Source organism: Drosophila yakuba, chromosome 2R, assembly GCF_016746365.2.
Source record: "Drosophila yakuba strain Tai18E2 chromosome 2R, Prin_Dyak_Tai18E2_2.1, whole genome shotgun sequence".
Taxonomy (NCBI): domain Eukaryota; kingdom Metazoa; phylum Arthropoda; class Insecta; order Diptera; family Drosophilidae; genus Drosophila; species Drosophila yakuba.
The window spans coordinates 5,968,914-5,982,150 of record NC_052528.2 but is presented as its reverse complement, the minus strand read 5'-3'; the positions used below and the strand labels follow the sequence as shown (position 1 = coordinate 5,982,150).

Genomic DNA, 13,237 nt, shown 5'->3' with positions numbered 1-13,237 from the left:
GCGTATAGATGTGTGTGTGGTCACATAAAAATAAAGTCGGGGCAAAAAAGGGGGGCTGAGTGGCAACCACTTGCTTGTTCGATATTTATGACAAATGTGACCATTAAAGCAGAGCAAAAAAAGGCAGTGGCTTAAAAGGTGTTTCATAAACTGATAGCACCTGAAAAGGTGCTTACCCATTAAACATTGCGCAACACTGCTTACGTTTTGACATATTTACCAGCAATTTCGAAGCCCTACTTATATCATTTCTGTATTATTTTTCCTCAGTGTAAAGGGCCTGGGGCGTTTGCGAGAAGGCGAGCTCTTGTGCGAGAGTCGCCACGACTGTTTGAGATTAATGGCGCGTTTAAATGCTTCACGTGTGAAAAAAAAATCTATAAAACTTGCATACCAAGGGACAACCTTCGGTGGCTTCTGCCCAGGTGAGTGTTTCCACCTCCCATCTGGTCCAGCCCCTATTTCCCACCCACCACCCCCTTCATCGGTGTGTTTGTGTGCGCGTGTTTTTGACACTTTAACTGCGCTTCCACTTGGAGCATAACTTGCGTCACGCTTGTTATGGCTGTTGGTCTTGTTGTTGTCGCGACGGCTGGCAGAGTAGTGTTGTTGTTGTTTTTGTTTTTGTTTTTGTTGTTGCTGCTACTGCAGCTTGTTGGCTGTCATTTTGCGTTTGTTTCAGCCAGGTTGTAAATGGCAGGACTGTCATTGTTCAGGCGAATGCCACCTGCCCCCGTTTCAGCCGGCATTTCATCGGTTGATTGTGTGCATTTAATTTTAGAAAAGGTGTTAAGTCAAGTTGAGCAGCATAATGTTAAAGCGATCGTACCTCAAGTTTCTCTTTTTGACAACCTTCGAAATTAAACACCTATAACATCTTATTATTGCTGCCCAGGACTTGAAAGCCTAATGTTCTTTTGAATATTTAACTTTTTTGCTTTAAGTAAATGCTACAAATGAAATGCACTTTGCCAAGGCTAAGCGTTTCTTAGGCAAATTTGCAGTCGAACCTAATTTGTATTCTTCGACAAGGACGTCAGTTAACGAACTTAGCTTAAGATCTCATCGGTCTGTCATCCTTTGCAATCAGCCGACTGGGTTGGTGGTGGGCCTTGAAGGGGCTGGGGGAGAAGCAGTTGATAAATCGGCTTACAGGGAAGTATAGACGCATGGCTATGGCATTTATTGAGTCTGATGTTGCTGCTGCATTTCGGACTAAGCCAATAAGCATTTGAGCAAAGTGAAATAAAAGTAGGAAGTAGGAAAAGGCTAATGCCATGTCTTAGCTCTCAGCGAACCCCGCCCTTGGTGCACTCGAATTTACTTGGGTATTTGCCTCGGGCCCACACACTTTCCCCGGCTTTCCCGGCTTTTCCCAGCTTTTCCGGCATCTGTCGTCACGTTTTAGCGCTTTAGTAGCTGCAATTTGTTGGAGCGTGCGGCCGGGCCAAGTGCACACATGCATGTGCAAATAACTTTTTACGGTAATGCAAATGAATGCCAATTTACGAGCCGAGACATTCCCTACATTCAATCAACTTCCTTGCCTGCCAATCGCATTTGTCAGGCCAATTTGCAACTGCCGAGGTGACAACTCAATGAATCTCCGCCGATCCCGATGCAATGGTAAAGTTACTGGCTTAGAAACTCACAAGGCGGAGGTGTCGAGTTATTTAGAAACAAATTGTCCTATTTAAAGGAGCTTCATCTCCTTGACTTCAATGGAAAAGAGTGCAATACCTAAATAATTACCTTGCCCTTTTAAATGATTTTAATATGGAGTGCACTACTAAATTCTTTTTCATTCTCTTAAGCGTCAAAAAGTTTAACCTGAGCAAGCAAGATGTAATTTTATAAAAATTCGAAAGCTTTGCACGCTGAGGAAAATAAAAGTTAAGGGCAATTGCTTCCGCATCCATAGAAAAAATAGAGCCAATAACAAATTCCTTATTCCCTTTTCGGTACGGAAATTGTTTCATAGGTGCACCAGCACGAAAAAGTTTTCAGCAAAATGAAAAAGCACAAGTAAAAAACAGAAACAAAAGACGGCCACCTATGGCGCAATCATTTATGCAGCGCTTTGTGAGAGGCATTTCCACGGAAATTTCACAGCTTCAATAGAAATGAGACGATCCCTTTGTCGTGACATTTGACTGGCAAATTATAAAAGCTCAGACAATGTGAACAATAAGCCCGAGCACTTTCCGTTTCGGCCTCCAAATACCATTTGCCATTCGCCATTTGCCATACGCTGACCACGCCCAAATGGCTTCTGTGTGTGTCCATTTCCATTTTGGACTCGCCTTTGAGTGTTTCAGTGTGTGAGTTTGTGATTGTGTGTCCTTTGTCTGTCCCAAGCATTATAAAACAATTTGTTGTTTTGACACCAACATCCCGAGATAACCTTTACCCCCCACGCGGCCCCTCTCCCAACAACCATTCCATTTATTTAACCGCAGCTGACCCCACCTGAACCCTTTTGCCCGCACCCATACACACACACTCGCCTATTGTTTGCTCATTGCGAGACAGGATTTCGCTTTGCTTCCGTTTTGTTTGCGGCTGCCATTGCTATTTGTTTATTTGCGCCAGTGTGTGTGCTGTGTTTGCCTTGGGTTCACTTTTTATAAGGAATGGTGCGGAGTGGAGTTGTGGAGCAGCACTTCATGGCAGCACTTAAGACCTGTTTATTTATTGTGCCGACAGGCTTTAAAACGTTTTAAAATAGGCTCCAACTAAGTCACTAATTGATGGATTAAATATACTTTTACGGCGGCATTGCGTTTTCGTAGGTTATTTAATATTGTGCAATAATTTTCTAAACTCCTACGACATCATTAAATCGTAAATATGTTACATGGAAAGTTTAGCAAAAGACCACAGTCTTTGAAATTAACACTTTTCCTTTTCAGGGTGTAATTAAATAGCTCCTTACAAAAATTTAAAAATATGCTAAATTTGCTGGTGGAATTTGAAAAATTTAAATTAACAAATTCCACGCAGCGAAAAGTTTCTGCTGTAATTTATCCGTATTAAAATTTCACGTTTAATCCTGCCACACATACACGCACAGGCATCCTTTGGCGCCCGCAAAATTTATGAAGCATACTTACAGGCGTCGTACACACACACATACATACAATCCCTGCGAGTAAGCGCATTGGATTACGATCAACAATTGAAGTTTCCCGTAAGCCCAGCCATACCTAAGCTTATTACACGCGGAAAAAGGAGCAAAACAAAATTTGTTGATGAACTCAATTAGAGGCGGCGACAACACCACCCAGTTTGGCCCTTTTTTAATTAATTTTGAGTATTCTTTTTTTGTACACTGGTTTGTTGTTTGTTTTATTTATTTCGAAATTATTCGGACACCAAACTGTTGTTGTGCACGCGACTCGGCAAAATCAAATTATGAAAATTATTCGCCCTCCTATGCAAACACATTTTCAATTAGTCAAATTGAAAGTTTTCGCCGAAGACAAAAGTTCTTGAAACTTTAACGAATTAAAGGGAAAATACTGGCAGAATGCATTGGACGTGAGGGCACGGCCCTTTATTGCCTTTTCAACTCGCCGGGAAAAGCGTCGAAGAAATTGCAACTAAAACGCAGTCATGCTGCACAGGATAATCCAAAGGATAATCCAGGCAGCGCACTAAAGGGAGCACTGAAAAAATCATACAAAGGGGGTCCAACAACGCACGAAGCCCGGCTACCTCTCTTCCAATTTTTTTTAGCAGTCCACACATGTTCAATTTTATGCTAACAAAGCTTTTTTATTGGGAGCTCCTCCAATAGAGGGCGTGGCCGCGGCCTTTGGGATGTCAGTGTGTGTGTGTGTGTGTGTTAAATGTTTTTTTTTCAGAAGCTTTACAGCCGAAAAATTGAAATGAATTTGCAGCATCGCAGCACGAGTGAGTGCATTTTTAAGCCAGACTTTTTTATTAAGTTTTTGCCAGCCCTTGAATGTAAACATATTGATGATGATGCCGCAAAAGCCAAAGCTTATGTTTGCTTTCATCAGTTTGATCAGTACTGGGGAAGCTTAGGTCGAAAACACTTTTTGAGTTAATAACCAGTCAAGCCATATTATTTTTCGCTCAGCTTAACTTGATATTTAACTGCTATTTTTTACCGTAAAACTGGATAGATCTTGTTGAAAGGGAATAAAAAGTGTTGCGCTTATCGAAAATAGAATTAATAAATCTCATGAAAGCGAAATTGTAAATATTCTTCAATTAAACAATTCCGAGCAGTGCAGAAAAGAAAAGGATAACTGCGTTATTTTGTTAAGCTGGCATTTTAAAACAGTTTTCTTTGAAAAAAAATCTACCCGATACGTACTTGTACTATGTGAGTAACGGAAGCTTTAAAATGGTAAAAGAAATAATTACTATTACAAGTTGTCCTATTTCCTAAAAAAAGACAAATAACGATTTGGACGAGGATAAAACTTCCGCCGGAGCCAAAAACCTGTTTACCTATTTGCCAGGATAATCGAGCTGCAGTCCCTCCCACTTTTTCGCCACTGAGTGGCACGTGATTAGGCCAACTTATATGCGCATAGAAGGCCGCGAGCCAAGTGGAGCACAATTTGCATATATATCTTTATGAGCGGGATCCAAAAGAGTAACCAAGCTGGAAAAATAACAAAACAACGCCTGACCCTTTCCCAAATAGAAAAAATACAAAAACTACAAAATATACGAGTATACGAACGCAACAATTTTTCGGCGTGGCTGCTGATGTTTTATTTTTTATGCAAATTTTGTTGCATATGAGAAATGGGCAGAAAATGGGCGAGCGGTACAAAATCATCATACAGTATGTGAAGGACGAAATGTGCAAAAACTTTAATAAAAGACTATGTCGGTAGGGGGTTTGCTGAGGACTGAGGGCTCCAACCATAAATTTGTTGAGCATAGAGCAGGGTGCGACGTGGCTCTTCAAACAAAGCAACACTCAACGTCGCTGCTCCCAACGAAATAATTTCAGTAGCAGCAAAAACTGGTAGGATAAAATGGGGTGAGGACTTTCGGGTTGCTTGCATATTAAAAGTCAGAAGCGTTGAGCTGTTGAAAGGGTTGCAGCGCGAGGGAGTGCCACCTTCTTCTGCCTTGTTGCATGCCACATGAAAAATTTGCGTTGACAACAATGCGACAACATGTCGTGGCTGGTCTCCCGTCTCCCACCCAAAAAGGTAGCTAGTAGCTACTGCGTTTTAGACCAGTTTAAATTAGTTAATATTAATAATTTTGCATGTTTGTGGGGGACAGCTTTCTGCATGCGAAACGCTTATGAGTTCGGGAAAAAAGGAAAGACAACTAAAGTGACTTTTTAACCAAGCTCTCAGTACATAGAATTTGACAGCTTCTAGAAAGAATAAATAAGTATTCAAGCAACTTCAGTACAAAACCTTTCAATATAAGAATGTTACGCATGCTTGTTTTGATTTATTTGACTAGTTTCTTTTGTATTTTGTGCACTGCTTCTTTGTTTGCAACTTTGTGCCAAATAAATCAAAAATTGCTATAAAATTATTTCCGCTGCAGGTGCAAAAATAGGACCAAACCCGCAGGAAGTTTCAATTGCTAATTGCAATTTTGCTTCAGTGCTTTGCTTTTTTTTATCAAACTGAACTTTTAAATTATTTGAAAGGTCTTATGCACCTATTGACCATACAAAGTTTGACTCTGTTTAAGTTTTGAGAACCCATTCTAGAAAAAGTTGAAACGAAATTGAAACTCCACCCAGGGCCTTAAAAAGATCACGATCGTTGTTTTGCAATTAAATTCGTGTATGTAAAGTTTTGATGAAAACCACATGTGATGACAGCTGCTGACAAATAAACACAAGCGATAAACAACAATCAAGCAGAATGTACGCCATATTTCACAGTTGCCTTTGATTAAATTATATTTGCATTATGGTGAGCGGTGGAACAATTAAATTCATTAGAGTTAATTACAGCCGCAATTAAGAGGACATTTTCATAACTAATTGGGGGTAATAAAAAACAAACAACGGATGACTGAAAGCAAAGTATGTTTATAATGTACTCTCTCTGATTTTCTTTGTTTGTTCCTATTTTTAAATGAACAAGAAAACATTTGCATAAAAGGCGCATAAAAGGAACCATTTTATTCCCTGCCTGTCATTTTTGCTGATATAATAATGCTGATATATTATGAATAATAAGCCTGCCGACTGGATACCTTAAGGTGTACTAATTTTTTAATAAGCCAAAAGGATAAGGCTTAAACCATCACATCCGTTTTCCTTTTCCCAACCTCTCAACGAAAGATGAGTTATTCATAAGTTTATGTATCACGATAAATTTACTTTCGATCCTAATGTTAGTGACACACCAAATACAAACGCGATTGGAGTGTAAAGCTGCTTACTGTGCACAAGCTGAGTCCCAAGAAAAAATGACGACACAGCCACAAAAAAGTGGAGCAATTATAAAAGTGGCAAACAACAGGAAAAGCACAGCAACAAAAAGAAAGAAAGAAAAGCGTCTAGCCTTGTTGCGACTTTTGTTTTGCTTCGTTAGCCGGTTTTCCTTGGCGGTTTTCCGCGACGCAAGTTTAAGTGGATTTTCATAATTTACGCGCTCTGAGCTCGGTGAAGAATCATAAATTATTACCCACAAGCGGGAAAAAGCAGCCACGCCCCTTTTCCCATGCTGTAACAATTGTATTTAATTGTAAGTAAAATATGTGAAAACTTGGTGTTGCCTTTTCATTTTTTTGTGGCACTGCTATGCAGCCGTATCGAGTGTTTGGAAACTTTTCAAGTCTCTTGCGTGGGTGGAGTTTATCCATTCAAAAACCACCCACCGACTTTTCCGGCCCCACCTCTAAAAGTCAGCGACATGTTGTTTTCATGTGATTCCCCACTGTCAGCAGCAGCTGCGACTGTATGTGTGTTGCCTGGCTTTTTGTTTTGCTTTCATGATGATGATTTTCCAGCTTGTGATTCCTATGTTTGCCTTTCGTCAACGTTTATGACAATATATCAGGGGAAGCTTCATCGCCATCTCCATTTCTATTCCCATTTCTATTCCCATTGCCATTACCATTGCTGGAGAACTCAGTCTACTTTATGCTTTTATTGGTTACATGAAAATATTTCCCACCCCCCTTATTTTCTTCTCGCTTTTGCCTTGCCCGCCGCAATTGTCAGCCACAGAATTTATGAAGTATTTTTCCTGCTTTCTTAGTGTTAGCTAAAGAAGAGAGGAAATCGAGCGACATGTTGCCATAAAGTTTTTAATTAAATTGTTGGATTTTACATTGACACTTTTTCAGTCGTTGCTGTTGAATACAAGCAAATTGAGCTCCATGTGCGCAAAAAAAAACGCGGCCTAGTCGGGAGAACAATTTAGTTGAATATTTCTAGACATTTTCTTACTATTCTTCCAGAAGTAATATTTTTGACTATTGCTTTCACATTCTCGGGCACGTAAATTCGCCTAATACTTATACTCCTGCTTATTTAGTAACATATTTTAGAGAATTTTCAAATCTTTTCCAGTCCTCTATTTTATAGTTTTACCTCGAAGCTTTTGTTTTTTTTACCACTTCTATGACACGCAAATTGCCAGCTTGGTTGTCGAAGACTTTGTTAGCAAGAGGACAGAGAACCTTTGGTCAGTTCTGACCTCTGCCGATAAATGTGCAAAATGTGCACACTCCGGTAATATTTTCACCGCCCACAAAAGGTGGCCAAAGTGGGTGGGAAATGGAGGACAAAAAGGGAGAGCAAGTTGGCTGCAGTCTCATGATAAAGTTGACACTTTATGCGTTTGGCCAGAGACGACAGCCTTAGGGCAGAAAATGCAAAAGCCATGCAGGAAAATGCGGAAAATTCACATGCGAGGATTCAAAGTTTTTGATTTTGTTTGAAAAGTTGAAGTGATTCTGAAATAAAGAACACGTCATACTTTAACCACAAGCAGAAATATTTAATGTGACTACTTTTATTTCCCTTGAATGTTTTCACTCAACATTCATTAAATAAATCCGGTCTGTACATTCTTTCCTCTCTTCATCCCATTCAAAACAGGTCCCAACTCACTTGTTCATTTGATGTGATTTTTTTGGACAACAAAATCAATTACATTTTTTTGGTGTGGGCGGCGTATACGCAATATTTGTTGCTGACCTAGATTTGTTGGCTGCAAATGTACTACATGTGAAGTGCAATTTTTGTGGCCCAAAATCAGACTATGCAAGCAAGTTGGGTTATTTAAATCGCAAACATGTGTATGGCTAACCACTCGCCCACTTTTCCACTTTCCCCATTTGGTATTTTATTTTCTGTACGTTTTTTGCATATTTGTTGCCGTACTTGCCGTTCTAATTACCCCTATACAAATATATACGTTTGCAAGTACATATAGTACATATAGAGTCTGCACAACCAAAATTCGTGCTTATGTTATAATTTGGTTTTTAGCGCTTTGCTAAATTAATGAATATTTGAACGGCGATTTAAAATTCTATTGGCGTTCAGTGTCTCGTTTTGGGTGCTGGGTGCTATTGAGCGGAAAATGCAAAACTGAAACTGATTTTAATTGATCTCAATTAGTTTTCAAATTGTTAATATAAATAAAACTGATTGATTTGGCGCATTTGAGTCCTTAAACAAATTTCCTTCTCATTTTTTTCAAATATCAATGCATTTTCAGCGCCGAAATTAGCAATTTTTCCGGCTCTGTGTGCATCTCATCACACTGTTTCAACAAAACCCGTTTGCTCAATAATTTCGAGTGCACGCGTGTTCAAATGAATTGCATTGGATAATTGAATGCATGAGTGACTGACTGGTTGATTGACTGGCTGGGTTGATTGAGAGCTGCTATGCGCAGAATGCCATGAATTTTTCCCCACCAATATATTCTTTAAGGGTGGTCCCCTGCCTTTGGGCTTAGGCATTGCAACGTGGTGGAGCGACAATCGCAACGCCTTTCAATCAAACGCTGCACACAAATTCCCAAACAAACCGACATCCAGCCACGCCCACATCCGCCGCCCCCACGACCTGTCACTGCACGTGACAAATGCCGACAAACGACATTCGTACTCCTTCTCCGCCATTCCGTGTATCTCTTTCGGGGCTTTCAATATTGCAGCCGAAAGGGTTAGAAGGCAGCTACCTGATGTTGTTTGTGCCCCACTAATTTGCCAGATGTTTCCTTTTATGCACTTGCATCTGACATTTTTCAAAGAGTTTTTAGGTGGCTAAAATGTTGTCCTAACGAAAATAAAGAAGTCCAACCATATATCTTTATATAACTAAAAAATATTTGAATATTTGGTTAAATATCATTTTAAGGTTTATGTACTTTTTACCGAAAATAAGAATTTGCATGCTTTTAATATGATTTAGAGTTTTATGGAACAAGAAGAGCCACCTGTAATTCATGGAAAAATGTCCTTAATCCTCATAAGCTAGGAAATCATTAATGCTCTGGAATTGGGAAATAAATCAGTTGGCCAAGCTTTTCCTCTCGACAAATTTGATTGGCTGAAAAACTGGCGCCAACAAGTAGATTTCCATCAAAGGGAGAGCTGCCCACGGCTGAACAGGAAGAGGAAAAATGCTTTTCCACCCGAATTTCACCCCAAAATTGCTGTCATTAATCATTTGGCTTGAAAAAGGTGCCAAGCTGCGTGGATGTGACGTTAATCTTCAGAGGAAATATTGGCCAGAACGAGACCGAAACCCTCTGTAAGCATTCCGGCAGTATTAACCTTATTTTCTGCTACCATTTCGAAGCTGAATGGCCTCGGACTTTCGTAAACAATTAAAGTTGTCTGCGTGGGCGTGGCACTCTTGTTGTACGGTAGCTCCTACTGACTTTTGACACGTGTCATTTACGTTTGAAAGCGTCGACACAACGACAACAACGATGTCAATGTGAAGGGAAGTGAATGACAAGGCCAGTTAATGGCTATTTGGCCACAAGCAAATACCGAGCATGTTTTCTTGGCCAGATGCAAACACCTGAACATTGTGGTAATTAAAATAATTCCTTACTGAAATGTTAATTAAACAAAGTTCATGGCGTTTCGATATATTATATTTAAGAATTTAAATGAGCTGCAAGTGCTTAGGCAAAATATCAATCGCCTCTTTAAATTTATTTACTACGACTCTCTTATTCCTAATTTTACTTTCACTGCTTAAAAAATGGGACTTCATTGACCTCACAATTTTATGGATTTTTTCTTCAGAGCACAGGTGAGCCGTCTCATCAGAAAACGCTTAGGCAGCAGACTAAATCCCTCCCCATATCCTGTGCTCCTGGGCAACGTTATGCCAAATGGGCAGTTCTTTCTCCACTGCCGGTAATTCATTTGCACTTTGATAGCAACAAGATGCATGCAGTGGCGGTGGCAAAAAGGGGTGGTGAAAATTTTGTGGATCCCTGCACTTATAAATCACCGAATGAAGCAGAAGATTCTGCGGAGCTTTCGCTGCTGTTGTGGCCTGCGACCGCGACTAAGCAGTTTATTGAAAAGTGGACCCAAAGTGCGGAGCCATAAATATCAGCTGAAGTGGGCGTGGGCACGCCCACAACCGCATAACTCGTTTGTGTTCTTAAAGCAGTTTTAAGGCTACAATCTCCAGACGAAAATCATAATATCAGATACTATGCTTTTAGAAAATAGTTGTGAAGAGTTCTCAGGACATATTTTTATTACAGCTCCCTAACTAAATAAATTTAAATCACCGCATAATGGAATGCAGCTCTTTAGCCCCTGGGTGTCAAGGTCATGGCGAATTGCATTAAAATTGCTCATCAAATAACACTCGGCATTCCCATTCAACAAATTCGCATTTTTGATGGCAGCATCCTTACTCTATATATGAGTTGCATTTCATGCATTCGCTTCGATGGCTGCTCAACATGCTCAGAAGCGTCCTCGAAAAACGCCATGAACAGCAGTGGCAGGATGTTAAGAGTCCTTCCCCATTCACACGAACACGAGCACGCACACAGAGGCAGCTGGGTGGTTGATCAGGTTCAAAGACCTGCCAAAAGCCGGCACTGTTAAAGGAATTTTGAGGACTGGCCGCGAATGGAGTTTACATGCGTTCCACGCCGAAATAGAGAGAATCTTTCCCACGAGAGAGGAAAATTCGAAAAAGTTAAAGCATCTGTTAAATTAACAGAGTTACGCAAATTTGTAGCTAACATTTCCTCACAAATAAGTATACTTTTATGCTTTTAAAACAAGTAATGAAACTTCTAAAAAAATATTTTTTATTTTACTCATTCTAAATGTTGTTCAGCCAACTACAAAGTTCAATAAATAAGCATACTGTTAATAGACATTTTTAGGGGAATGTGGAACCTGTTTTTTTCCTGCCATGTAAAACATCTACATCTTTTCTATATTCTGTAAATCTTCCCCTACATGTCCGACTTTAGTTGAAATTCGGTCTGTAAATATTTTCGAAAGCTATGTTAGAATTCTCCCCTCAAACTGTGGATCCCGGAGAGGAGCTCGGGAACTGTTAGTTTCCGCCGCTAAATGTTGCTTCTCGGCTCTGCGTGTGGAATTCAACCTCGTTTTTCCGATAGCGAGAGTTTGGTGCTTTGCACTGCGTAACCTCCTTTAATTTTTTTGCGTAGGTTCGGCAACTTTTTGCTATCTTTTGTTGCTGCTGGTGCTCTCGAGTCGCAAAAGTTGTTGACAGGCATCTCGACGCAGCTCAGCTTGAAATAGTTTGCATGAAATTAAAATAATCTCTAAGATTTATTGCTCTAGAAAGCGCAATTGACTCGAGTCGGCCCAAACTTGCTGCTGGGTGTCTATTTTTGGCCCATTGTCGGCAAGTGTTGAATATGCTGGCAGCAACTTTAAGGCGATTTATGCAAATTAAAGAGTGAGAACGAAGGGAAGAAAATTTAAGTAGTTCCCCTTGTTTATCGGCATCTAACCAGAAAAACGTAGCAAATTGGCCCAAGTGCCGGGAGCTTTGTTTTATGGTCGAAAAGTACATATTTGCGTTTACTTTGCACCGTTTCCCCCGTCTTCCCCTGCTTGCCCTGCTTCCTTCTATTTTCCACTTTATTTTAGCGTTTCCCTTCGGGCATTTCTCAAGACGTTGTCAGCTCTTCAATGGTAAATGCAGCTGCCACTTTGGCCAACTTGTTGTTGACTTGTTGCCACTCTGACCGCTCGGAAGGAAAAGCGGAAATGAAGTTGGCAATGCGGAAATGCCATTTTTCATGATTTCTCCTATACACACTCACACACACACACATATGCCCTCGTCGGAGAGATATACATGCGAATGGGGTTTGCCGTCTTTTTTGTCTTCCACTTCATCTCTCGCTGCCTTCGTTTTGCTTTTGACAAATTGTTTGGCATTGCTGGGCTAATATTAACAGTGCAAAACTACTCCACGAAGGCCAACTACATCTGGGCACTGACATACATACATACATAGTACTACACTGCCTGGTTATCGTCCTTGTCTCTTATCTAATTGGGAGGATTTATGGGCTGGGAATGCCAAGATGAGTGCAAACTTGTAATTAAATGGTCGATTTGTGGCGTTCAAGACTTTTATGTATTTATCTTACATACCACTAAGATCCCAATATATCAGACATATTCACTAACGACTGTGCAAAGTTCCATTTACGTACCTGCAAAGAGGAGAAGAGGAGAAAAATGAAAATCCATTATTAACAAACAGATTCAATTTACAGCAAATATCGATGGTCATCGCTGACTATTTTTAATGTCTTTAACCAAGAGGACGTGGTTCAAGCATCGATCATAAATGATGGAGTGCGGCAATCAAGATAAATGGTTCCGTCGAGTGCCGGAGAAGCCATGGGCAAAAGAAATCCACGACTCGACGGCCATTTATTGTTCCATTCTCGATGACATCACTGCGTATGCGCAATGTGCGACGAGACGAGTTTAAAGTTGCAAAAAAAAAGGAAAACAAAAAACCAAACAAACTATTTACAAATTGTTGGACCTTTCATAGGAAGTCATAAATTGAATGCATGGCATAAAAGCATTATCGAATATTTAGAGCAAAGTTCCAAACAACTTCTTTGCTAAAATGGTTGTTCGCCGTCTGGAGGGCGGTAATATTCGGTGGGAGTGGCCCTATTTTATGGCCTCGAACATTTTTTACGAGCACATCTTTCCGCCCCAGAAATTAGACAACTGCTTGGAAGGCGTTTATGCCCCGAAG

The 13,237-nt window shown here is 40.2% G+C and overlaps 1 protein-coding gene across 8 annotated transcripts in view; it reads right to left on the bottom strand.

Moving 5' to 3' along the window:
• The window catches only part of LOC6529439 (neural-cadherin), a 102,246-nt gene that overhangs the window by 42,396 nt on the left and 46,613 nt on the right, over positions 1 to 13,237 (bottom strand). The window contains exon 13 of one of the 8 annotated variants that reach the window (XM_039372796.1): positions 4,094 to 12,674. The exons of the other annotated variants lie outside the window; for them this stretch is intronic. Coding sequence (XP_039228730.1) covers positions 12,667 to 12,674 — 8 coding nt within the window. The 3' untranslated portion in view covers positions 4,094 to 12,666. Of the gene's footprint in view, positions 1 to 4,093; positions 12,675 to 13,237 lie in introns of those variants that run through there. 8 annotated transcript variants of the gene reach the window in all.